This window comes from Notolepis coatsorum, assembly GCF_963971535.1.
Source record: "Notolepis coatsorum genome assembly, chromosome: 6".
Taxonomy (NCBI): Eukaryota; Metazoa; Chordata; class Actinopteri; order Aulopiformes; family Paralepididae; genus Notolepis; species Notolepis coatsorum.
In genome coordinates this window covers 183342324-183366622 of record NC_140170.1, presented here as the reverse complement: position 1 = coordinate 183366622, position 24299 = coordinate 183342324, and the positions used below count along the sequence as shown (strand labels likewise).

The following is a 24299-nucleotide window of genomic DNA, read 5'->3' as shown; positions in this document are numbered from 1 at the left end:
GGACGGTGTGAGAGAGACAGGACTTCAGGACGGTGTGAGAGAGACAGGACTGCAGGACGGTGTGAGAGAGACAGGACTTCAGGACGGTGTGTGAGAGAGACGGGACTGCAGGACGGTGTGAGAGAGACAGGACATCAGGACGGTGTGAGAGAGACAGGACTTCAGGACGGTGTGAGAGAGACAGGACTGCAGGACGGTGTGAGAGAGACAGGACTGCAGGACGGTGTGAGAGAGACAGGACTGCAGGACGGTGTGAGAGAGACAGGACTGCAGGACGGTGTGTGAGAGACAGGACTGCAGGACGGTGTGAGAGAGACAGGACTGCAGGACGGTGTGAGAGAGACAGGACTTCAGGACGGTGTGTGAGAGAGACAGGACTGCAGGACGGTGTGAGAGAGACAGGACTGCAGGACGGTGTGAGAGAGACAGGACTTCAGGACGGTGTGTGAGAGAGACAGGACTTCAGGACGGTGTGAGAGAGACAGGACTTCAGGACGGTGTGTGAGAGAGACAGGACTTCAGGACGGTGTGAGAGAGACAGGACTTCAGGACGGTGTGAGAGAGACAGGACTTCAGGACGGTGTGTGAGAGAGACAGGACTGCAGGACGCTGTGTGAGAGAGACAGGACTTCAGGACGGTGTGTGAGAGAGACAGGACTGCAGGACGCTGTGTGAGAGAGACAGGACTGCAGGACGGTGTGAGAGAGACAGGACTTCAGGACGCTGGTGTGAGAGAGACAGGACTTCAGGACGGTGTGAGAGAGACAGGACATCAGGACGGTGTGAGAGAGACAGGACATCAGGACGGTGTGAGAGAGACAGGACTGCAGGACGGTGTGAGAGAGACAGGACTTCAGGACGGTGAGAGAGAGACAGGACTTCACTTCAGGACGGTGTGAGAGAGACAGGACTTCAGGACGGTGTGAGAGAGACGGGACTGCAGGACGGTGTGAGAGAGACAGGACTTCAGGACGGTGTGAGAGAGACAGGACTTGAGTACGGTGTGTGATGGATGGAAGGCGTTGGTCGGTGGCCCGGGTGCTCCTTGGAGCGGTCGGTGCTGTGGCCCCTGGACACAGAGGGATGCCTGTTCGAGACCCTCCTATGTGTTACACACAGTCGAACAGAGTGGCAAACCTTGACACACAATAGGGGCCGTGGGGGCGACAGTGGCTCAGGAGGTAGAGCGCTCGTCTGGTAGTCGGAAGGTTCCCGGTTCGATTAACGCTCCTCCCCGGGCAGCGTGTCGGATGTCCTTGAGCGAGAGACACTTAACCCCCTAACTGCTCCCGATGAGCAGGTCGGCACCTTGCATGGTCGCCTCCGCCGTCGGTGTGTGAATGTGTGAGTGAATGGGTCAAATGTGAGGAACAAAATTGTAAAGCGCTTTGGATAAAAACTGCATATTTCCCAATAGGTCTAATGAGTTTGATTCCTCTGTCCAGGCTAGTTTAACTTGATTAATGAGAGGGGAAAGGGTTTTAGACTTTAGACCTAGCAGGTCCAGTACCCGGGTTGAGAACCATTGAAGGACTGAAAAGGGAATGTAGAATTTTAAGAATGGAGGACATTATTGTTGAATGGAGGACATTATTGTTCTCCCTGTTCACTCAGCACGCTCTCCTAAAGCTAGACATCTGGGGGGGAGAGAGAACCTCCAATCGGTGATGTGTATATTCTAGCCTTGCTGCTGTAGAATGTCTGAACCGGCATGTAAACATCATCTTAACCCTTTCACTGCCACACTCTCAAAGGGGTTAACCCTTTCACTGTGACGCGACATATGGTTAAACCATATGTAGTGTGGTAGTGGAAGGGTTAACCGTATGTAGTGTGGTAGTGAAAGGGTTAACCATTTGTCGAGTGGTAGTGAATGTAGTGTGGTAGTGAAAGGGTTAACCCCTTTATTTACATTTAGTCATGTATGTAGCTAAGCACACCCTTTATGGTGTGGTAGTGAATGGGTTAACCATTTGTCGTGTGTCAGTGAAAGGGTTAACATTATGTCGCATCACAGTGAAAGCGTTAACCCTTTGTTGTGTGGCAGTGAAGGGGTTAACCCTTTCACTGCCACATGACAAATGGTTAACCCTTTCCCTACCACACTACAGAATGTTAACCTTTCACTACCATACTACAGAAGGTGGTTAACCCTTTCACTACTATTACTAATCAGGGTAATACTAAGGCTACCTGCCCGAACCCACCTTGACCCATCACACTTTGAGAACATGAGATGGCTAAAGGTGGAAGACAGAGTCAACCAGATAGGGATGTGCCTAGTTCACAGAATCGTGCACGGGTGAGTGCCAACTGGTGTACTTCAACAACTACTTCAACCGAATCAGGGACACCCATGCATACCCAACTAGGCGTAGCTCAACTGACTTTGTGCCAGTCAGATTCAGGAGTTGTATGGGGAAGGACTAATTTTTGTATTCAGCAGCTGTCTTTTGGAACAGTCTGCCCAGTGACCTGAACACCGTAGTCAATGCTGTTAGATTCAAGTCCAGCCTGAAGACATTAACCTAGACACTCAGCAAAAAGGCACCCTTGCATGTTTATGAGTCTGTTATGTATATAAATGGTAAACGGTATATGTGATGTGTTGTGATGTCATGTCTGTATGATGCATGTCTAAGCATCACACTCCCCTACCCCCCTACAAGGACCACAATGGAAATAAGCTCTGAGCTTTCTTGTGTTCATCCTTGGCAGTATCTCCTGACTGTGCTTTCTGTCACATGTTATTTTTATATTGTCAAATAAAGTCATTCATTCATTCATTCATTCATTCATTCATTCATTCATTCATTCATTCATTCATTCATTCATTCATTCATTCACTACCACACTACAGATGGTTCATTCTACGGCCTCATGGAGTCAGAGCCCCCCATTCATTGTCTATGGAGAGATATTCTACCCCAGGTTATTGTTGCACGTTTGTGAAATTCCTCTCTGATGTCGTGTTGTGCTGCCTGCCTGTATAATAGTAGGAACTAAGGAGTTCCCATTATTATCACCACGGCGATTAGTTGGTTAACACTATGTGGACCGTCCACGTATATATACGTGTTTCGATTCCACCCGTTGAGGACCAGAGCCACGAGTTAACTCGTGGCGAGTTGTTATTGTTTTATTCCAACGTGACTAGCCTTTAGCCTAGCCTATTATCTAGCTCCCCAGAAAAGAACCGAGGCGAAAACTGCGATAAACCTTATATTCACGGCGCTATAAAATGACAACCAACCGATGGATTTTTATTTTCTTTAAGCCATTATGAAGGCACGGTTTATACACTCAAGTGACAATGATAATGGACAGATAGCAATACTATAAATTATATATATAGCTGTTAGAAAGTACATCGGTTTGTAAACAAACCTCTGTCCTCTGGCCTATAAATCGGCGCTACATGCTGGTCGGCGCTACATGCTGGTCGTCAATGTGTTAATACCAGAGAGTCTTTATGAAGTGGAGACGGATCACTGTGGTCGTTTTCAACGGGGAAATCCGAAGACTTGCTACAAAACAAACTCATTCAAATTGAATGTTGATTTTAGAATTTGAATGTCAACGTTATGATGAATGAAGCTTCGAACTATTCGGTACAGCCCTGCCTATTTCCCTAAGTGCACTGAGAGTCCATCATGAGAGTCTTATCTACAGTCGGGTCTACATCACGCCTAGACCAATGTTAGGCATTTCTCCTCCAGAGCGACACAACAAGTGCAACAGTAGAGTAAGAGTAGAGTCATCAGACTTGGGGCTAGATCCACAAAGAATGGATTGCACGGTGCTAATTGCACCCTTACTTTCAATTCATTATTAATTGAAAATGGGGGACCCACCGCGCAGGTTGCAGACTGGGTACAATAGTACGGCTCAATACACACAATTGTTAAGGGGATGCAGACCAGAGAAAGACGTTTGTCTTGTTTACAGTACATCAGGGTCCCCCATTTTCAATTCATAATGAATTGTAAGTAAGGGTGCAATTTAGCACCGTTTAATCCATTCTTTGTGGATCTAGCCCTGAGATTTTAATGTCCCCAGGGGGGGATTCCTTCTCACAGCACTGTACTACTCATCAGACAACAGTATATCATCGTCATATCAAGACGACGCATACAACGGCACACGGTAACAACATACGGCAGGCAGCGCACGCTCGGTCCTGTTCAGCGGGCCCCTCTGTTCAAGGCGGCTACTTGGGGAGGTCTTCATGCGATAGCAGCCTTACCCTACTTTGGCTTGTGGTTTCTATAGCTACACGGTACACATGGTGTCCTATAGCAGCTATACTGGGTTCATAGTGTTTCCTATATATACTGTACACATAGTGTTCTATATATACACTGTACACATAGTGTTCTATATATACACTGTACACATAGTGTTCTATATATACACTGTACACATAGTGTTTCCTATATATACACTGTACACATAGTGTTCTATATATATACACTGTACACATAGTGTTTCCTATATATACACTGTATAGTGTTTCCTATATATACACTACTGTACACATAGTGTTTCCTATATACACTGTACACATAGTGTTCTATACACTGTACACATAGTGTCCTATATAGTATACACTGTACACATAGTGTTCTATATATACACTGTACACATAGTGTTCTATACACTGTACACATAGTGTCCTATATAGTATACACTGTACACATAGTGTTTCCTATATATACACTGTACACATAGTGTTTCCTATATACACTGTACACATAGTGTTTCCTATATACACTGTACACATAGTGTTTCCTATATATATACACTGTACACATAGTGTTTCCTATATACACTGTACACATAGTGTTTCCTATATATACACTGTACACATAGTGTTTCCTATATACACTGTACACAGTGTTCTATATATACACTGTACACATAGTGTTCTATATCTATACACTGTACACAATAGTGTTCTATATAGTATACACTGTACACATAGTGATCTATATATATACACTGTAAACATAGTGTTCTATATATACACTGTAAATATAGTGTCCTATATAGTATACACTGTACACATAGTTTTTCCTATAGCTGAACACAAACGCACACACACACACACACACACACACACACACACACACACACAGTGGAACAGAGGACCAGAGGACTGAGCAGTCACTTATTAGACAATGACGCGTCTGTTTCTAAGCTGGTCCCAAGCTTTCGCTGCAAAAAGAAACAACATGCTGGTGCGCTGTCAGTCATAGTGTCACTGCTCCCCTATAGGGCCATTGTTCAGGGACAGCCCTGTGTTTCCTATAGCTACTGTACACGGCTCACACACACAGCCCTGTGTTTCCTATAGCTACTGTACACGGCTCACACAGCCCTGTGTTTCCTATAGCTACTGTACACGGCTCACACAGCCCTGTGTTTCCTATAGCTACTGTACACGGCTCACACAGCCCTGTGTTTCCTATAGCTACTGTACACGGGTCACACACACAGCCCACGACATTCTCGGCTGAATAGGAATGTGGCCTAGGCTAGAATCTTAAGCTGCCGTTCTCCACTCATATCTCTTTCACTGTGACTCGATACACCGACTGAAACGACTCGTATCTCTTAATTAATAGAGTAGACTTTTTATAGTAGAGACTACTTTTCCAAACAACCTAAGTAAAAACGTCTAAAATCCAACGTCTACTAAACTGCATTCATCTGATTTGAAACCTCAGTCATTTTAAGTGTTTTGTCTGTTTGAGATCAACGTTTCATTTCTCATACATAGATTAATTGGTGGCAGCTAGGGCTGATACAATCAAATGAACAGCAAATCACGTTAACCCTTTCACTACAACCACACTACAGAAGGTTAACCTTTCACTACCACACTACTACAGAAGTGTGGTAGTGAAAGGGTTTTAACCTTCTGTAGTGTGGTAGTGAAAGGGTTAACCCTTTGTCATTGGGGCAGTGAAAGGGTTAACCTGCTGTATTGGCGCAGTGGAAGGGTTAACCATGTGGTAGTGTGTGTGGTAGTGAAAGGGTTAAACGTGTTTGAGCCCATTCCACTGCTGCAGATGACACCAGAGAACCTGTTCGGTAGCGTCTGAGTCGTGTTTACGCTGCCGTTACGCTTAGATCTCCTCCAGAAGCCCAGATCTGGCAGATGGATTATCTACGCTATTGTTAGAAACAGGAAAGCGAGTACAGAGCAGAGTTACAGTCAAGTTATCTGATGTTGTCCCACATATTATTATTGTCACTCGATCCGTTTTAATAGTTTTGTGGTGACGGTAACTGTAGACGGATGCGTATCGTAGAGCAGATCTATAGTTAGAAACGGGAGGTCGGATGCACAGCGAGGCCCGGCTTGCGATCGACGTCCCATGTCGTTTTGATTCTATTGGCGGTGTTCTGATGGGCGTGGCCTATCCAAGGCTGCTGCTTGGGGTTATTTCTGTTCTGATGGGCGTGGCCTATCCTAGTTATTCAGGGTTCGCACAAGGTCCTTGAAGTGCTTAAAGTGCTTGATTTCTGACAAAAAGAATTCAAGGCCTGGAATTCCTTAAACAGCACATTTATTTTAACAAGGTGCTTACGTCCTTGAAATTCAAATCGACCATTCGCATTGAAAGTTTTGTTCATCCATGATCAAATTGTTCTGAATCAAGAAAAATATTTTTTTTAATTAACTACTTGTTGGAAATTGGTTTTAAGCCATAACTATTGGATCACATTTTTTTATTTAAAAGTGAATTGTATCCTTTAAATGCCCTTTTTTTAAATGAAAAAATTGTGCTTAGAAAAGTACTTGAAAGTCCTTGAATTTCTTCCTCTGTGGTGTCTCCTTCCTTTCTCCTTCTCCATCCCCCCTCGCCCTTCTCTCTGTCTCCTTATCTACCTCCCCCTCCTTCTCTCCCTCTATCTCTCTTTCTATCTCATCTCCATCTTCCGCTCCCACTATCTCTCCATCTCTTGTCTCTCTCTCATCTCCATCTCTCTCCCACTCTCTCTCATCTCTATCTCTCCCACTATCTCATCTCTCTTTCTATCTCATCTCCATCTTTCTCTCCTGCTATCTCACCATCTTTCTCGCCATCTCTCCCTCTCTATCTCTCCCTCTATCTCTCTCTCCATCGCTCTCTTATCTCCATCTCTCTTGTTTCTCTTCTCTATCCTATTCTCCCTATATATGCTGCCCCTTGGTCTGATCATTAAAAAACACAATATCTCTTTCCATTTTTATGCCGATGACACTCGGGTCTATCTCCCCATGAAACCTAACAATATAACCAATCTTGACAGTCTCCGATCCTGTCTAGATGACTTTAAATACTGGATGGCACACAATTTCCTACAGCTCAATCAGTCAAGATGTGAAATCCTCCTTTTCGGCCCCCCAATCTTAACCAGTGTCATCGCCAGCAGCCTGGGTAACCTGTGCTCTTTGACCCCGAGTTTACTTTCAATAGGCAGGTAAACTCGGTGGTGAAGGGGTGTTTTTTCCAGCTCCGGCCCATAGCCAGGTTCAAGGCCATTCTCTCCCCCTCAGCTCGCCTACAACTACCCCAAAACGCTGCCGCTAGACTGCTCACAGGGCTCCAGACTAACTTTTTACATTGGTTGCACCAGTGCGCCTAACTTTTTCATTTAGGTGCACCCAAACATTTTCACTGCGCCCACTTTGACAACCTAGGATGGCTTAGAGTAGACGACAGCAGAGAGTACAGCAACTTGCAATGGGCCTGGTCTACAAGATACACTACACCACACAGGTACCCATGACACATGTCGAAATACTTCCCAAAGGTCAGTGAATACCACGACACCAGAGGGAGCTCCACAAATCATGTTAAACCCAGATTCGGCACAAACAAGGGACTAAACACATTTAGCAAATTGCCACAACAATGTGGAGCGCCCTACCCACAGCCGTAAAAATATGCGAATCACTACATTCAAAACCTCCCACCTACGGGAGGCTGCAATTCGAAACTGGCCACCGTAAATGTCCAAACCCCCCCCCCCCCCCCCCTCCTAATAGACAGTCTCCTCCCCCGTATGTATATATTTTCTCCCCATCGTATGTATATTTCTTTCTCCCGCCCACCCACCCCCTCCTAATGTACAGTCCCCTCCCCATCATATGTATATATTCTCTGTTAGGGTCTATGAGTAACAGCATATCGTATGTAACAGTACTATATACCTGTATGTCATGTATGTCCCTATGCCATAAATGTCATGATGTCATGTATGTTGTGTATGTCATAAATGTCACTATGAATTGAAAATGGGGGACCCTGATGTAAACAAGACAAACGTCTTTCTCTGGTCTGCATCCCCTTAACAATTGTGTGTACCCATTCTGCAATCTGTTAAATAAAGTTTTCATTCATTCATTCATTCACCTCCCTCAGGTATTTTATGGCCACTTCCGTCCGCACCAGGGTTTCCGTTAGCCGGTAATTACCGGTATTTGACCGGCAAAATCTGTTGAAGTCCGAACATTTAAATCTCTCCGGTCATAATGTCCGGTGAAAATAATTCCCTCTAAGCACAATTTGATTATTTGAATTGTATTAAAATAGGCTAAAATTAAATAGCCTATGCGATGAACGAAACAATCATTACATTTGTTTCATCGTTGCTTCACCAAGCAGGTCTAATAATGACAACGATGTTGTCATTATTAACAGATTGCAACTCTTAAGCAATGCGCTACACATTTCATGACTTTAAAAGCCTGCGTGTAGCCTATATTAGTGAAGAAGATTAAGCGCTTATAAATATGGTATGATTAACGTGATTTCGCGGGTCTTGTGCAGTCGTCTCGCGAGACGCGCACCGATTGACAGCAATATGAACTTTCTTTGTGACTTAACAACACACATTCGCAATGTAACATCCGTCACGGTAACGTCCATAACACTTGTAAAGAATACAAAAAATAAGACCAGAATGACTAATTGTTGCTAATATGTCATTTTTATAAAAGTTAGCTTTGCTTAGGAAGTTTGGTTGACATTGCATTCCAGATGCATGTTTTATGACAACTTTTCCTGGAAAACGTTATGGACGTTACATTGGCTGTCCCATAAAGGGGCATTGTAACAGCATGCTTCACCTGCCAATGGAAAGACACAAAGTACATAATTGATTCACATATTGATACAACAGCCCTTCATGACTAAAGGTGAGGTTAGAAAAATATCTGTTGATTTATTATTTTGCCATTCTGGCCATTCAGAAAGTCATACAATTAGGTTAATCGAAAAATACATTTTTACATCATTGTGTTTGTGTCTCCTTCTGTAGTGTGGAAAAACATGCATTCTCATAAATATTACGATCAAATCTATTTTGTACTTTAAAATATAGACCTTGATGATACATTTTAAATTGGTTTGGTTATGATCATGTTATTTAAAAAAATGTCATGGTGAGGTTGACATTTTCATGGAATTGCCCATGTGCCTAGCCTTCAGAAGAGCACGTTCTGCCTGCCCAGTTGAAACTAAGTGTATCAAACACAGTCTGATGTAACAGCCGTTCTTTATAAAGCTCTGGCGTCGGGACGGAAGCATCGAGTCTTTTAAATCGAAACTCAAAACCCATCTCTACTGCCTGCCTGGCCTTCCCCCATCTCTACTGCCTGCCTGGCCTTCCCCCATCTCTACTGCCTGCCTGGCCTTCCCCCATCTCTACTGCCTGCCTGGCCTTCCCCCATCTCTACTGCCTGCCTGGCCTTCCCCCATCTCTACTGCCTGCCTGGCCTTCCCCCATCTCTACTGCCTGCCTGGCCTTCCCCCATCTCTACTGCCTGCCTGGCCTTCCCCCATCTCTACTGCCTGCCTGGCCTTCCCCCATCTCTACTGCCTGCCTGGCCTTCCCCCATCTCTACTGCCTGCCTGGCCTTCCCCCATCTCTACTGCCTGCCTGGCCTTCCCCCATCTCTACTGCCTGCCTGGCCTTCCCCCATCTCTACTGCCTGCCTGGCCTTCCCCCATCTCTACTGCCTGCCTGGCCTTCCCCCATCTCTACTGCCTGCCTGGCCTTCCCCCATCTCTACTGCCTGCCTGGCCTTCCCCCATCTCTACCTGCCTGCCTGGCCTTCCCTGACTCACTCTGCTGCCTGCCTGGCCTTCCCTGACTCACTCTGCCTGCCTGGCCTTCCCTGACTCACTCTACTGCCTGCCTGGCCTTCCCCCATCTCTACTGCCTGCCTGGCCTTCCCCCATCTCTACCTGCCTGCCTGGCCTTCCCTGACTCACTCTGCTGCCTGCCTGGCCTTCCCTGACTCACTCTACTGCCTGCCTGGCCTTCCCTGACTCACTCTACTGCCTGCCTGGCCTTCCCTGACTCACTCTACCTGCCTGGCCTTCCCTGACTCACTCTGCCTGCCTGGCCTTCCCTGACTCACTCTACTGCCTGCCTGGCCTTCCCTGACTCACTCTACCTGCCTGGCCTTCCCTGACTCACTCTGCCTGCCTGGCCTTCCCTGACTCACTCTGCCTGCCTGGCCTTCCCTGACTCACTCTACTGCCTGCCTGGCCTTCCCTGACTCACTCTGCTGCCTGCCCTTCCCTGACTCACTCTACTGCCTGCCTGGCCTTCCCTGACTCACTCTACTGCCTGCCTGGCCTTCCCTGACTCACTCTACTGCCTGCCTGGCCTTCCCTGACTCACTCTACTGCCTGGCCTTCCCTGACTCACTCTACTGCCTGCCTGGCCTTCCCTGACTCACTCTGGCTGCCTGGCCTTCCCTGACTCACTCTACTGCCTGCCTGGCCTTCCCTGACTCACTCTACCTGCCTGGCCTTCCCTGACTCACTCTACTGCCTGCCTGGCCTTCCCTGACTCACTCTGCCTGCCTGGCCTTCCCTGACTCACTCTACCTGCCTGGCCTTCCCTGACTCACTCTACTGCCTGGCCTTCCCTGACTCACTCTCTACTGCCTGCCTGGCCTTCCCTGACTCACTCTCTACTGCCTGCCTGGCCTTCCCTGACTCACTCTACCTGCCTGCCTGGCCTTCCCTGACTCACTCTACTGCCTGGCCTTCCCTGACTCACTCTCTACTGCCTGCCTGGCCTTCCCTGACTCACTCTGCCTGCCTGCCTGGCCTTCCCTGACTCACTCTACTGCCTGGCCTTCCCTGACTCACTCTACTGCCTGCCTGGCCTTCCCTGACTCACTCTACCTGCCTGGCCTTCCCTGACTCACTCTACTGCCTGCCTGGCCTTCCCTGACTCACTCTACTGCCTGCCTGGCCTTCCCTGACTCACTCTACCTGCCTGGCCTTCCCTGACTCACTCTACTGCCTGCCTGGCCTTCCCTGACTCACTCTACTGCCTGCCTGGCCTTCCCTGACTCACTCTACTGCCTGCCTGGCCTTCCCTGACTCACTCTGCCTGCCTGGCCTTCCCTGACTCACTCTGCCTGCCTGGCCTTCCCTGACTCACTCTGCCTGCCTGGCCTTCCCTGACTCACTCTACTGCCTGCCTGGCCTTCCCTGACTCACTCTACTGCCTGCCTGGCCTTCCCTGACTCACTCTACTGCCTGCCTGGCCTTCCCTGACTCACTCTACTGCCTGCCTGGCCTTCCCTGACTCACTCTACTGCCTGGCCTTCCCTGACTCACTCTGCCTGCCTGGCCTTCCCTGACTCACTCTACCTGCCTGGCCTTCCCTGACTCACTCTACTGCCTGGCCTTCCCTGACTCACTCTACTGCCTGGCCTTCCCTGACTCACTCTACCTGCCTGGCCTTCCCTGACTCACTCTGCCTGCCTGGCCTTCCCTGACTCACTCTGCCTGCCTGGCCTTCCCTGACTCACTCTACTGCCTGGCCTTCCCTGACTCACTCTGCCTGCCTGGCCTTCCCTGACTCACTCTGGCTGCCTGGCCTTCCCTGACTCACTCTGGCTGCCTGGCCTTCCCTGACTCACTCTACTGCCTGCCTGGCCTTCCCTGACTCACTCTACCTGCCTGGCCTTCCCTGACTCACTCTACTGCCTGGCCTTCCCTGACTCACTCTACTGCCTGCCTGGCCTTCCCTGACTCACTCTGGCTCTTGCCTTGCTTGTTGACGTGTTGTTTTGTTTCCATCTGTTGGTTGTTTATAGTTTCTGTGTATTTTATACTTTAGCACTTTTCTTTGTTTTTAGCAATGCGACTTACTGTGAAGCACTTTGGTTGATAAGTGTTGTGTCTAAATGTGCTATATAAATACATTTGATTGATTGATTGATCTCTCTATCTATTTATCTCCTCTCTCTCACCACCTCTCTCTCTCTCTCACCTCTCTCTCTCTCTCTCTCTCTCTCTCTCACCACCTCTCTCTCTCTCTCTCTCTCTCTCTCTCTCTCACCACCTCTCTCTCTCTCTCTCACCTCTCTCTCTCTCTCTCACCACCTCTCTCTCTCTCCTCTCTATAGACAGTTGAAGAAGTTGAGTGAGGACAGTCTGACCAAGCAACCAGAGGAAGTCTTTGATGTTCTTGAAAAGCTGGGAGAAGGGTGAGACACACACACACACACACACACACACACACACACAGTATATACACACACGCACGCACACACACACAGTATATACATGCACACACGCACAATATATACACACACACATTATGTACATACACGCACGCACACACACATAACCAGTCAGTCTGACCTACAAGTGACACGTGTGGTCACCAACGATCTTATTCTGTATGGTGTTCTCTCTCTCTCTCTCTCTCTCTCTCTCTCTCTCTCTCTCTCTCTCTCTCTCTCTCTCTCTCTCTCTCTCTCTCTCTCTCTCTCTCTCTCTCATGCGTTAAGACCCTCCCTGCTCTGGTGCCCACACCACAAACGCTTCTTCGTTTCCTGTTTCTCAACTCACTTCCTCTCCTAAACTCCCAGCTGACAACCGTGTGTGTGTGTGTGTGTGTGTGTGTGTGTGTGTGTGTGTGTGTGTGTAGAGTGACTGATATTGAACTCACCATCATCGTGAAACCACTAGTGCTACTCCTGTACCGTCCAGTTGTTGTTTTAGACGAGTGGTTCTGCACCTAGAGGCGACATCATGTCTCTGTGTCGCTCAGGAACCGTCACGGTACAGAGGCCTCATAGTGGAGGGTTCTGGTGACGTAACAACATGTGGAAATAATTCCAATAAAGTCAACATTTGATGAAGTCAACTGAGATGTAAATGTGTGTGTGTGTGTGTCCAGGTCCTATGGCAGTGTCTTCAAAGCCCACTATAAGGAGACCGGAGAGATCGTGGCCATTAAACAGGTGCCAGTGGAGTCTGACCTGCAGGAGATCATCAAGGAGATCTCCATCATGCAGCAGTGTAACAGGTACTGCGGAGAGAGAGAGTGTGTGTGGGGGAGGGGGTGAGAGAGATTTGTCCATGTATGTGTATAGACCTGTTTGCTGTCCACGTCAGACTCTGTGTGTGGCGCGCATCAAGGGGGCAAAATAAGCGTAATCCTGGTCAGAACAACGGGGCAGACTACAATATATTTGTTAGCCGTGCTAGTAGCGATCTAAACAATCAATCCGTGCCAAAGCTAGACGTGTAAAAGGTGAAAGACTCGCACTCACAGCCGTGCTGATTGGGCAAAATTACATCCATCCGTTTTCGTTTGAAACAACTTTTAGTCAGGGGAGTGTCATGGTTTCTCCATAGAGCTCCATTATACTTTTAGTCAGGGGAGTGTCATGGTTTCTCCATAGAGCCCCGTCATACTTTTAGTCAGGGGAGTGTCATGGTTTCTCCATAGAGCCCCGTCATACTTTTAGTCAGGGGAGTGTCATGGTTTCTCCATAGAGCCCCGTCATACTTTTAGTCAGGGGAGTGTCATGGTTTCTCCATAGAGCCCCGTCATACTTTTAGTCAGGGGAGTGTCATGGTTTCTCCATAGAGCCCCGTCATACTTTTAGTCAGGGGAGTGTCATGGTTTCTCCATAGAGCCCCGTCATACTTTTAGTCAGGGGAGTGTCATGGTTTCTCCATAGAGCCCCGTCATACTTTTAGTCAGGGGAGTGTCATGGTTTCTCCATAGAGCCCCGTCATACTTTTAGTCAGGGGAGTGTCATGGTTTCTCCATAGAGCTCCATTATACTTTTAGTCAGGGGAGTGTCCTGGTTTCTCCATAGAGCCCCGTCATACTTTTTTAGCGCAGCAGCTCGCGCAGATAGGGGGGCAACTTAGTCACGTGACTCGGTTGGTATTGCTGATTGGCTCGAACACGGTGTGTTTGTATTAGGGGTGCACGATATTGATTTTTTGACCCCGATATCGATACCGATAACTTTCTGCTCCTCAAGGTCGATACGGATACCGATAACCGATATATATATATTTATTGTATTATGATATATTTCTTTTAATGTATATTCCTGTAGTTTTGACCTAACCAGATTTATCATGACATGAGCGTTACTACTATGAACAAAACAAAGCCAAGAGAACAGTTTTGACTCTTCAAATAAAGTGACTATATTTATTTGTCCAAATAAATATAATTTCAGTCAATCACAAAATTCACAATCCGTCAATGTCATTAACCCTTTAATCACCAAGGACGACTTTAGACGTCATTCCTCGCCATGCGTAATCTGCCAATGACGTCGTACAGCGTCAATATTTCAAAAATCTGTCATGGCAATCATATTTCACCCACGGAGACTTGAGATCTCCTGTAGATCTCCTCTCAACTCTTCAACGGTTCAAGACCGCCATCTGGTGGCCGATCGGCGAATCGCCAAAACCGGAAGTGAGCGGCCGGAAGTGAGCTGCCGGAAGTGGTGCTCACCCATATTTCGTCCGGCCACTCGCTATCGCTAGCGGGACTCCATCTTGATACACTGGATATAGATCCGTTGCCAATAACTCGATAAACAACATGATTTGGATGTATATAGTATTATACAACCTGGAACTGGACCAACTAGATCGACATCCCATAATAGCGAACTTTCTGCTCCACGCTGATCGCCCAACGCTACGAGGAAGCCGCAGTGATTTTCAGCGTGTTTGATTATTATTATACATACAAACTGCTATGATCAACATATCACCCATACTACATGAATCATTTAACGTCGGCCACAGACTTATAAACCCCCCCCCCTCCGGTCACCAGCAGATGAGGCATGACGGTTAGGACCTTGTACAATTGAAATTTTTTATCTGACGTCAATGGGTATCAAACTACATTTGATGATCTAATATATGTATTTGTGGCTATAACTCACGTTCTATGGAATGCTGCAGAAAACGATAAAAACATATTTATACTTTAGACCATATTTTAGTATGAGCCATAGTAATGTCAATTTAGCAATACGATTTAAAAAGTTATAGCCCTGCAAAGAAGGGGAACATCTCCATAGACAAATAGAGCTGGCAGAGGACGGTATAAGGATGGATATAAGCGTGGCAGAGAAAGGGTTAACAATGTGTTTCCCTGAACAATGAGTGAACTAAAAACCAACAGGTATTGTGCTTTGTCAGTAGGGATGGGTACCGGTACCTGTGAATCGATACCGGTACCCAACGGTACCTTTTTTCGGTGCTTTAGTCTCTAAAAAATCGACCTACCTCAGTTGTAAAAAAAATAATCCAAACTTCAAATATTTTCAACCGTTTTCGGCTTGCCATTGCCCCGACTGCTTTGTTGTTGAATCGAGTCAAATCCTAAGTAAGCATATATTGTGCGTGTGAACGTTGACACGAAAAAAAAAAATTAAAAAAAAATAATAATAAGTGTAAACAATTTTTTTTTAATTATTATTATCGGAGCTATCAATAATTTTATCGGGATGACGTCATAATAGCCGATATAGGCCCGATAATTATTGTGCATCCCTAGTTTGTATACAGGTCTATTAGGATTATGTTTGTGTGTTTGCGGTGGGATTCGCCAGGGGCCTCACGGTTTGATATGGTTTGGATTTATAAAGGGCTACAATTTGATTATAGAATTATTGAGGCAGACTAGCTTGGGATCGGTCAACGCGTTGCGATTTTGTTACTTTAGAAACAACAGTTCACTATAATACATGTCCGTGTAACAAACAGGCATATTTTACAAATACTAGTCAAACAGCTGATGATACAAGATACTTTAATGCCACACAACTAGGGTTGGTGGTAATCGTTTGTGGTACAGCATGTTAGTTAATCACTGGGACATCAACATGGAACATCAAACTAGGGATGCACCGAATGGTAAATTCTTGGCCGAAAACCGATACCGAAAATAGGTAACAGTTGGCCGAAAGGCCGAAAGGCCGAAAATGATTAATATAAATATAGATATAATGTTTTTTTCTTTTTTTAGCTACCTGATTATGGCAAAAGACATGATTATGGCAAAACTTAACTTAAATAATATTAATAATCACTATTAAACATTACATAAACATTTATTCAGCACTTTTGAATGCATACATTAATTCCAGACTGACTGCTGAAAGATTGTACAATTTAAACATTTTCTCTTTGCATACAACAAAATGTGCATTAAAGACAAGTGCATTTTCTTTTTTCTGTAGGATAACTACAACAAAGTGCATTCAGAACAAAGCCAAGGTGCTTTAAAACTGCATAAAGATCTGCATAAAGACACACACAGGACTGTTGTATTTACTACATCTCCTGTGACTCTTAGCGGGGGATGACGTAGCTTACGAGAGACGGGTCAAAGAGGAATGGAAGCGTTAGCTAGCTTAACGCTAACGTTAGTTCAAAATGTTTTAACCGCGACGGTCATATAGTAATGGCGAGGATATAAAGCATGTTAAAGACGCATTTATTGGATGCGTTGCTCCCGGAGTTTACGTAGAAACAGCGCGACTTCCAAGAGGAGTTAGTTATCACAGGCTGCAGAACGCAGGAAGAGCTGCCAAGCTGCTCACGTTACACGTTGCGCGTTTTGATTGTCATCACAACAACACTTTCGGTTACGAACGTTACTGTACGTATCCCGGTTCTTTGACATTCTGTGATGTATTTTCGGTGCTAAAACCCTTTCGGCCAACAGCCGAAAGAGCCTTTTTAACCATTTTCGGCCGATAATTTTCGGTGGCCGAATTTTCGGTGCATCCCTACAGTACATCAAACGCCCCCCTCCCACCTCCCAATCCCCACAATAAATACATACAGGACAGTCACATATAACAAGTGTCAGTTCAATTCAGTTCATGTTCACTTCAGTTCGGATGCTTGCCCGTCTGTGCAAGGGGGGGGCGGGCCAGGGTATTTAGTGTTCGGACTGCTGTGGGGAAAAAGCTGTTTGTGAAGCGTGTGTGTCTGGTTAGAATGAACCTGTAGCGACCTGAGGGCATGCGCTGGAATAAGTGGTGTACTGGGTGGGAGGGATCGTTGACTATTTTACCAGAGCGTGAGGTGTAGATGGAGTCCAGAGAGGGGAGGGGGCAGCCAATTATTTTGGAAGCTGTCTTGGTGATGCGTTGGAGTTTGTGTTTGGTGTGTTTGTCACTGGAACCGTACCAGACTGTGATGGATGAGGTGAGGATGCTTTGAATTATGGCGGTGTAGAATTGGACCAGCAGAACTCTTACCCATCTGTAGGTTTTACCTCTTTTCACTCTACATGTACGGTAATGACTTGAGAGCTTTTTCTCTGTGTAGCATTCTGCAGGCTGCTGTCTGTCGTGGGTTAAATGATAGATATCCTGCTGTGTCGTGGGTTAAATGATGATAGATATCCTGCTGTGTTGTGGGTTAAATGATGATAGATCCTGCTTCACATACCTGTGGGTGATATTCCACAATGTGTCTAATCGCTGTAGTGTATTTCTAGTAGGGGTGGGAATCGCCAGAGAGTCGAGACCTCGCGATACTCGATATATCTCGAATATTGCGATATCTTTTTTTTTTTTTTTTTTTTTTTTTTATTACTGCAAAGTAAAACTGTCAACATGTTTTATCTAATAAAATAAAGTTCAGTCTGTTCATCTCACTTCAATAATTTTTATTGCAGAACATGGTATTTTCTCAAGCAGACAGATGTAAACACTAATCTGTGTTGCATGTACCTGACAAACTGAACTGTTTGTATTACAGTCATATTCCGACTTAACTGAATGCACACGTGTGTGTGTGTGTGTGTGTGTGTGTGTGGACTACTGTACTATTACAGGTATTGAAATGAACAATGCAACTTCCTTATACCAAAAAAGAAATTATCTTTTATTTTTATGGATAATTAAATATCGATACTTGGCGTCCCTGTATCGATACAGTATCGCCACGCAAAATATCGCGATACTACTACGTATCAATTCCCCCCCCCCCCCCACCTAGGGCTGGGCGATATGGAAAAAAATCATATCGCGATAACTATATGATAATTTTATTTTATTTCTCGATATCGATAATTATCGAATTGTTATAAGTATAATTTTTTTTTTTTATTTTTTTTAACAACAGATGTATGTTTATTTTGCAGCAATTCTTTGTCATTGCCGCCATCTTTAGTGTTACATCCCCTCACACTCCAGTTCTCAGGCTGCAGCTGGTTTAAAAGCTAAAGTAAACCGGCTTCTCTGCTGGCTGTGGCTCCAGAGGAGTTGAACAGTTCTGGCTCTGCTAGTTTATTTTCGATCTTTTGGCGCTTTTTTGGTGGACAAACCACAGCACATGTGCACTGTGACTCGTGACTGGAGTCTACTGTGTACAGACGGTTTCAAAATGTATTTTAAATTAGAAAGCAAACAAAATAAATGGACAAGAGAAAAAGAAATCTGAATTTGGTCAGTATTGTCATTTGGACAAGCAAAGCCATTACTTTAAGTTGCAGGCAAGAAAGACAAGTCTGTCCACTGTCTCTGGTTTTAAAACTGCCCTGTTGCAGGTATAAAAATAATAAAAAAAAAAAAAAACGTTTTTTGATTTTTTTTTAAATTTCGATATTCGATATCGATTATTAAAATATATCGCGATATTTATCGTTATCGTTATATCGCCCAGCCCTACCCCCACCCTTAATTTCTAGGGTGGCTTAGCTATAAGGTATTTGACATAGTTCGATTTTTTTTTATCCACTTTTTCTCCCCATTTTTGAATTTTTCTCCCGTACCCAATTTCGTATTGTCCAATTCTACCCTCCCCTGTCTCGAACGTTGTTAGGCCATGCCTCCCACAAGCCGGCTGCAATGTGGACGAAGCCTTGCATCACGTGTCCCCTCCGGTACTCGAGGAGGCAGCTGTCGCATCTTTTCACCTGCACAGCACGATCTCTCAGCGGCGAGGGTCTGCGTGGGAGGGACACGCCGCCCCCGTCGCTTCCTGATTCTACTGCGCAGGCGCACCAACCGACCTGTAGGAGTCGCTGTCCACAACGTCCGATCCCCACCCACCAACTTCCCACCCCCTAATACTGCCAATTGTATTAGTATGAACGACCAGCCAAGTTGGTAGCAACGCCGAGAGCTGGGCTCGAACCCAGCATCTCCTGCGTTGGTGGCGAGCGCCTTGCCCACTGTGCCACCTAGCCGCGCCTACATAGTTAGATTTGTTATGGCTTCTAGTCCTTCTAGTTCTTGTTGATGAGGCTCAGTGCAGAGGGTAGAAGCTGTTCTTGAACTTGTTGATGAGGCTCACTGCAGAAGGGTAGAAGCTGCTCTTGTTGACGAGGCTCACTGCAGAAGGGTAGAAGCTGCTCTTGTTGACGAGGCTCACTGCAGAAGGGTAGAAGCTGCTCTTGTTGACGAGGCTCACTGCAGAAGGGTAGAAGCTGCTCTTGTTGACGAGGCTCACTGCAGAAGGGTAGAAGCTGCTCTTGTTGACGAGGCTCACTGCAGAAGGGTAGAAGCTGCTCTTGTTGACGAGGCTCACTGCAGAAGGGTAGAAGCTGCTCTTGTTGACGAGGCTCACTGCAGAAGGGTAGAAGCTGCTCTTGTTGACGAGGCTCACTGCAGAAGGGTAGAAGCTGCTCTTGTTGACGAGGCTCACTGCAGAGGGGTAGAAGCTGCTCTTGTTGACGAGGCTCACTGCAGAGGGGTAGAAGCTGCTCTTGTTGATGAGTCTCACTGCAGAGGAGTAGAAGCTGCTCTTGTTGACGAGGCTCACTGCAGAGGAAGCTGTTCTTGTTGACGAGGTTCACTGCAGAGGAAGCTGTTCTTGTTGATGAGTCTCACTGCAGAGGAAGCTGTTCTTGTTGACGAGTCTCACTGCAGAGGAAGCTGTTCTTGAACTTGTTGATGAGGCTCACTGCAGAGGAAGCTGTTCTTGTTGACGAGGCTCACTGCAGAGGAAGCTGTTCTTGTTGATGAGTCTCACTGCAGAGGAAGCTGTTCTTGTTGATGAGTCTCACTGCAGAGGAAGCTGTTCTTGTTGATGAGGCTCACTGCAGAGGAAGCTGTTTTTGTTGATGAGGCTCACTGCAGAGGGGTAGAAGCTGTTCTTGTTGATGAGGCTCACTGCAGAGGAAGCTGTTCTTGTTGACGAGGCTCACTGCAGAGGGGTAGAAGCTGTTCTTGTTGATGAGGCTCACTGCAGAGGAAGCTGTTCTTGTTGACGAGGCTCACTGCAGAGGGGTAGAAGCTGTTTTTGTTGATGAGGCTCACTGCAGAGGAAGCTGTTCTTGTTGATGAGGCTCACTGCAGAGGAAGCTGTTCTTGTTGATGAGGCTCACTGCAGAGGAGTAGAAGCTGTTCTTGTTGATGAGGCTCACTGCAGAGGAGTAGAAGCTGTTCTTGTTGATGAGGCTCACTGCAGAGGAGTAGAAGCTGTTCTTGTTGATGAGGCTCACTGCAGAGGAGTAGAAGCTGTTCTTGTTGATGAGGCTCACTGCAGAGGAAGCTGTTCTTGTTGATGAGTCTCACTGCAGAGGAAGCTGCTCTTGTTGATGAGGCTCACTGCAGAGGAAGCTGTTCTTGTTGACGAGGCTCACTGCAGAGGAAGCTGTTCTTGTTGATGAGGCTCACTGCAGAGGAAGCTGTTCTTGTTGACGAGGCTCACTGCAGAGGGGTAGAAGCTGTTCTTGTTGACGAGGCTCACTGCAGAGGAAGCTGTTCTTGTTGATGAGTCTCACTGCAGAGGAAGCTGTTCTTGTTGACGAGTCTCACTGCAGAGGAAGCTGTTCTTGTTGATGAGGCTCACTGCAGAGGAAGCTGTTCTTGTTGATGAGGCTCACTGCAGAGGAAGCTGTTCTTGTTGATGAGGCTCACTGCAGAGGAAGCTGTTCTTGTTGATGAGGCTCACTGCAGAGGAAGCTGTTCTTGTTGATGAGGCTCACTGCAGAGGAAGCTGTTCTTGTTGATGAGGCTCACTGCAGAGGAAGCTGTTCTTGTTGATGAGGCTCACTGCAGAGGAAGCTGTTCTTGTTGATGAGGCTCACTGCAGAGGGGTAGAAGCTGTTCTTGTTGATGAGGCTCACTGCAGAGGAAGCTGTTCTTGTTGACGAGGCTCACTGCAGAGGGGTAGAAGCTGTTCTTGTTGATAGAAGTGCACCATCATCGTCTTTGGAAGGTTGAATTTCTTCAGCTGCCGCAGGAAGTGCATCCTCTGCTGTGCTTTCTTGATGAGGCAGCTGATGTTCAGCTCTCACTTGAGGTCATGGGAGATGATGGTTCCCAGGAAGTGGATGGACCCACAGAGTGTTTTCCCAGTCATGTATATTAGGGATGTCCGATATTATCGGCCTACCGATATTATCGGCCGATATTGGCATTAAAATGTATTATTACATGGCGTTTTCACATTCGCCGAAATGCTTGCTTGTGATTGGTCAATAGCGCGCGTCAGAGGTCAGTTATCAGACAATAATGACCGCTGTGGGACAATAATGACCGCTGTGCGCAGCTGTTCGCAATCAAGCCCACTGACGCACACTGTTTCAGTGCGTTCTGCTGCCGGGGAAGCTGCCGGCGATGACAGGGGGCGGAGCGACGAGCGGAGCCAGAACCAGTGTTGCGAGTCGATGTAAAATGAATTAGGTATATTGTTAGTAAGTTAGCCATGTAATAAGCGGGATAATGTATAGCTATACTCGATCATTGACGCAAAATAATTGACCTTCACTGACGTTTAAAACACCTCGCCGAGGTGGCTCGGTATTTTAAACTCCGTGTCGGTCAATTATTTTGCGACAATGACCTCGTAGCTATACATTATCCCTTACATATCGGAAATGATCGGTATCGGTTTAAAAAAAATAGTTTTATTTTTTTTTACATTTATTTTTACTTTATTTACCCAGGCAAACGAGTAAGAACAAATTCTTATTTTATTTATTGTCAAAAGTATGCATAATGTTGTGTTAATCCCACAACAAGAGATATGTAATGTTAATTACCTGAAATGATTCCGTTTTTTGGGGGGGGGGGAAACGCCTCATTGGTTGATATCGGTATCGGAGTTGGACAATATTGGTATATCGGATATCGGTAAAAAAGCCAATATCGAACATCCCTAATGCATATCTGTGTATATTCTCCTGTGTCTTCAGTCCCCATGTAGTGAGGTACTACGGCAGCTACTTCAAGAACAGTGACCTGTGGATCGTCATGGAGTACTGTGCAGCCGGCTCGGTGTCGGACATCATCAGACTGCGCAACCAGACGGTAATATCACACACACACACACACACACACACACACACACACACACACACACACACACACACACACACACACACACACACACACACACACACACACACACACAGTACACACTTACACACAAACATTTACTAGCATGTATTACACACATACAGTACTGTCACTAAGCCACACCAAAGACACACACACTCGTACAGCACGCGCACACACACACACACACACACACACTAGAGAGGGACACACACCGTTATTCATTTGTCAATAATAATAATTTTATTTGTATAGCGCATTTTATACAAGAATTGCAGCTTAAAGTGCTTCACAACAGAAAAAAGACAGGCACAAAATGAGCACATAAAGTGCAGACATATAAAATCAGTTTTTCACATTTCGGATCTAGCATCCCAATAGGCCACTTTGTTTTTGGTTTGATTAAAATGACATATAAAACGAGCGTAAAAAAAGATAGCAGCGAGTGAGTCAAATCACAGTTTCAAGGAATTCTTCAACATCAGTTAGTTAGACTCGGGAGTTAGAGCGGTCGTCTGGTCATTGGAAAGGTTCCCAGTTAGATTCCGGCTCCTCCCTGCAGTGTGTCGAAGTGTCCTTGAGCAAGACACTTATAACCCCCTCACTGCTCCCGATGAGCAGGGCGGCACCTCCTTGAACGGTCGCCTCCACCGTCGGTGTGTGAATGGGTGAATGTGAGGCATACGTTGTAAAGCGATTTGGATTAAAAATGCTATCCATATCTAATGCAGTGCATATGACTACGCAACCAAACAGTAACTTGCACATACAGACTTTTCTCAGAGTTCTCTCTTCCCTTTCCCCTCTCTTTCCCATTACTTGTAACAGGGTTCGCACAAGGTCCTTGAAAGTGCTTAAAGTGCTCGATTTCTTTTACCAAAAAAAGTCAAGGCCTGGAATTCCTTGAAAACGGCAATTTTTTTTAACAAGGTGCTTAAAAAGTCCTTGAAATTCAAATAAACCATTCGCATTGAAAGTTTTGTTCATCCATGACAAAATTGTTCTGATTCAAGAAATAAGAATTTCTTTTATTTAAAGTGTAACTAATTGTCGGAAATGGGTTTTAAGTCATGCATATTGGATCAGATTTATTTTCTATAAAAACAGCATTTAAAAGTGAATTGTATCCTTTTTAATGCCCACTTTAAAATGAAAAACAGTTGCTTAGGAAAGTACTCGAAAGTCCTTTTCATTTCATTTAGCAATGTCTGTGGGAACCCTGTTGTAATTCCTACACTGTTCACCTTATTTGGTTGTAAATACCCTCAAATGAGAGCTGAGCGTCTGCACTTACAGCACATAATTGACTGTTTAATTTCAAGTCCACCGTGGGGCTGTACATACAGAGCCAAAAACTGTGTCAATGTCCAAATATTTATGGGCCTGACTGTACATGCGTTTCAAGGTTTTTGTGCCATACCACACAACTAACGATTGTCCTCCCTCCCGTCTGTCTGTCTGTCTGTCTGTCTGTCTGTCTGTCTGTCTGTCTGTCTGTCTGTCTGTCTGTCTGTCTGTCTGTCTGTCTGTCTGTCTGTCTGTCTGTCTGTCTGTCTGTCTCTGTCTCTCTCTCTCTGTCTCTGTCTCTCTCTGTCTCTCTCTCTTTCTCTCTCTCTCTCTCCCTCTCCCTCTCCCTCCCTCTCCCTCTCCCTCTCCCTCTCCCTCTCCCTCTCCCTCTCTCTCTCTCTCT

General features: G+C 45.9%; 1 protein-coding gene across 1 annotated transcript in view; it reads left to right on the top strand.

Moving 5' to 3' along the window:
• The window catches only part of LOC311231220 (serine/threonine-protein kinase 4-like), a 93775-nt gene that overhangs the window by 3325 nt on the left and 66151 nt on the right, over window positions 1–24299 (top strand). Inside the window, exons 2-4 of the mRNA XM_084317763.1 lie at window positions 12434–12514; window positions 13213–13341; window positions 22468–22582. Coding sequence (XP_084173889.1) covers window positions 12434–12514; window positions 13213–13341; window positions 22468–22582 — 325 coding nt within the window. The remainder of the gene's footprint in view (window positions 1–12433; window positions 12515–13212; window positions 13342–22467; window positions 22583–24299) is intronic.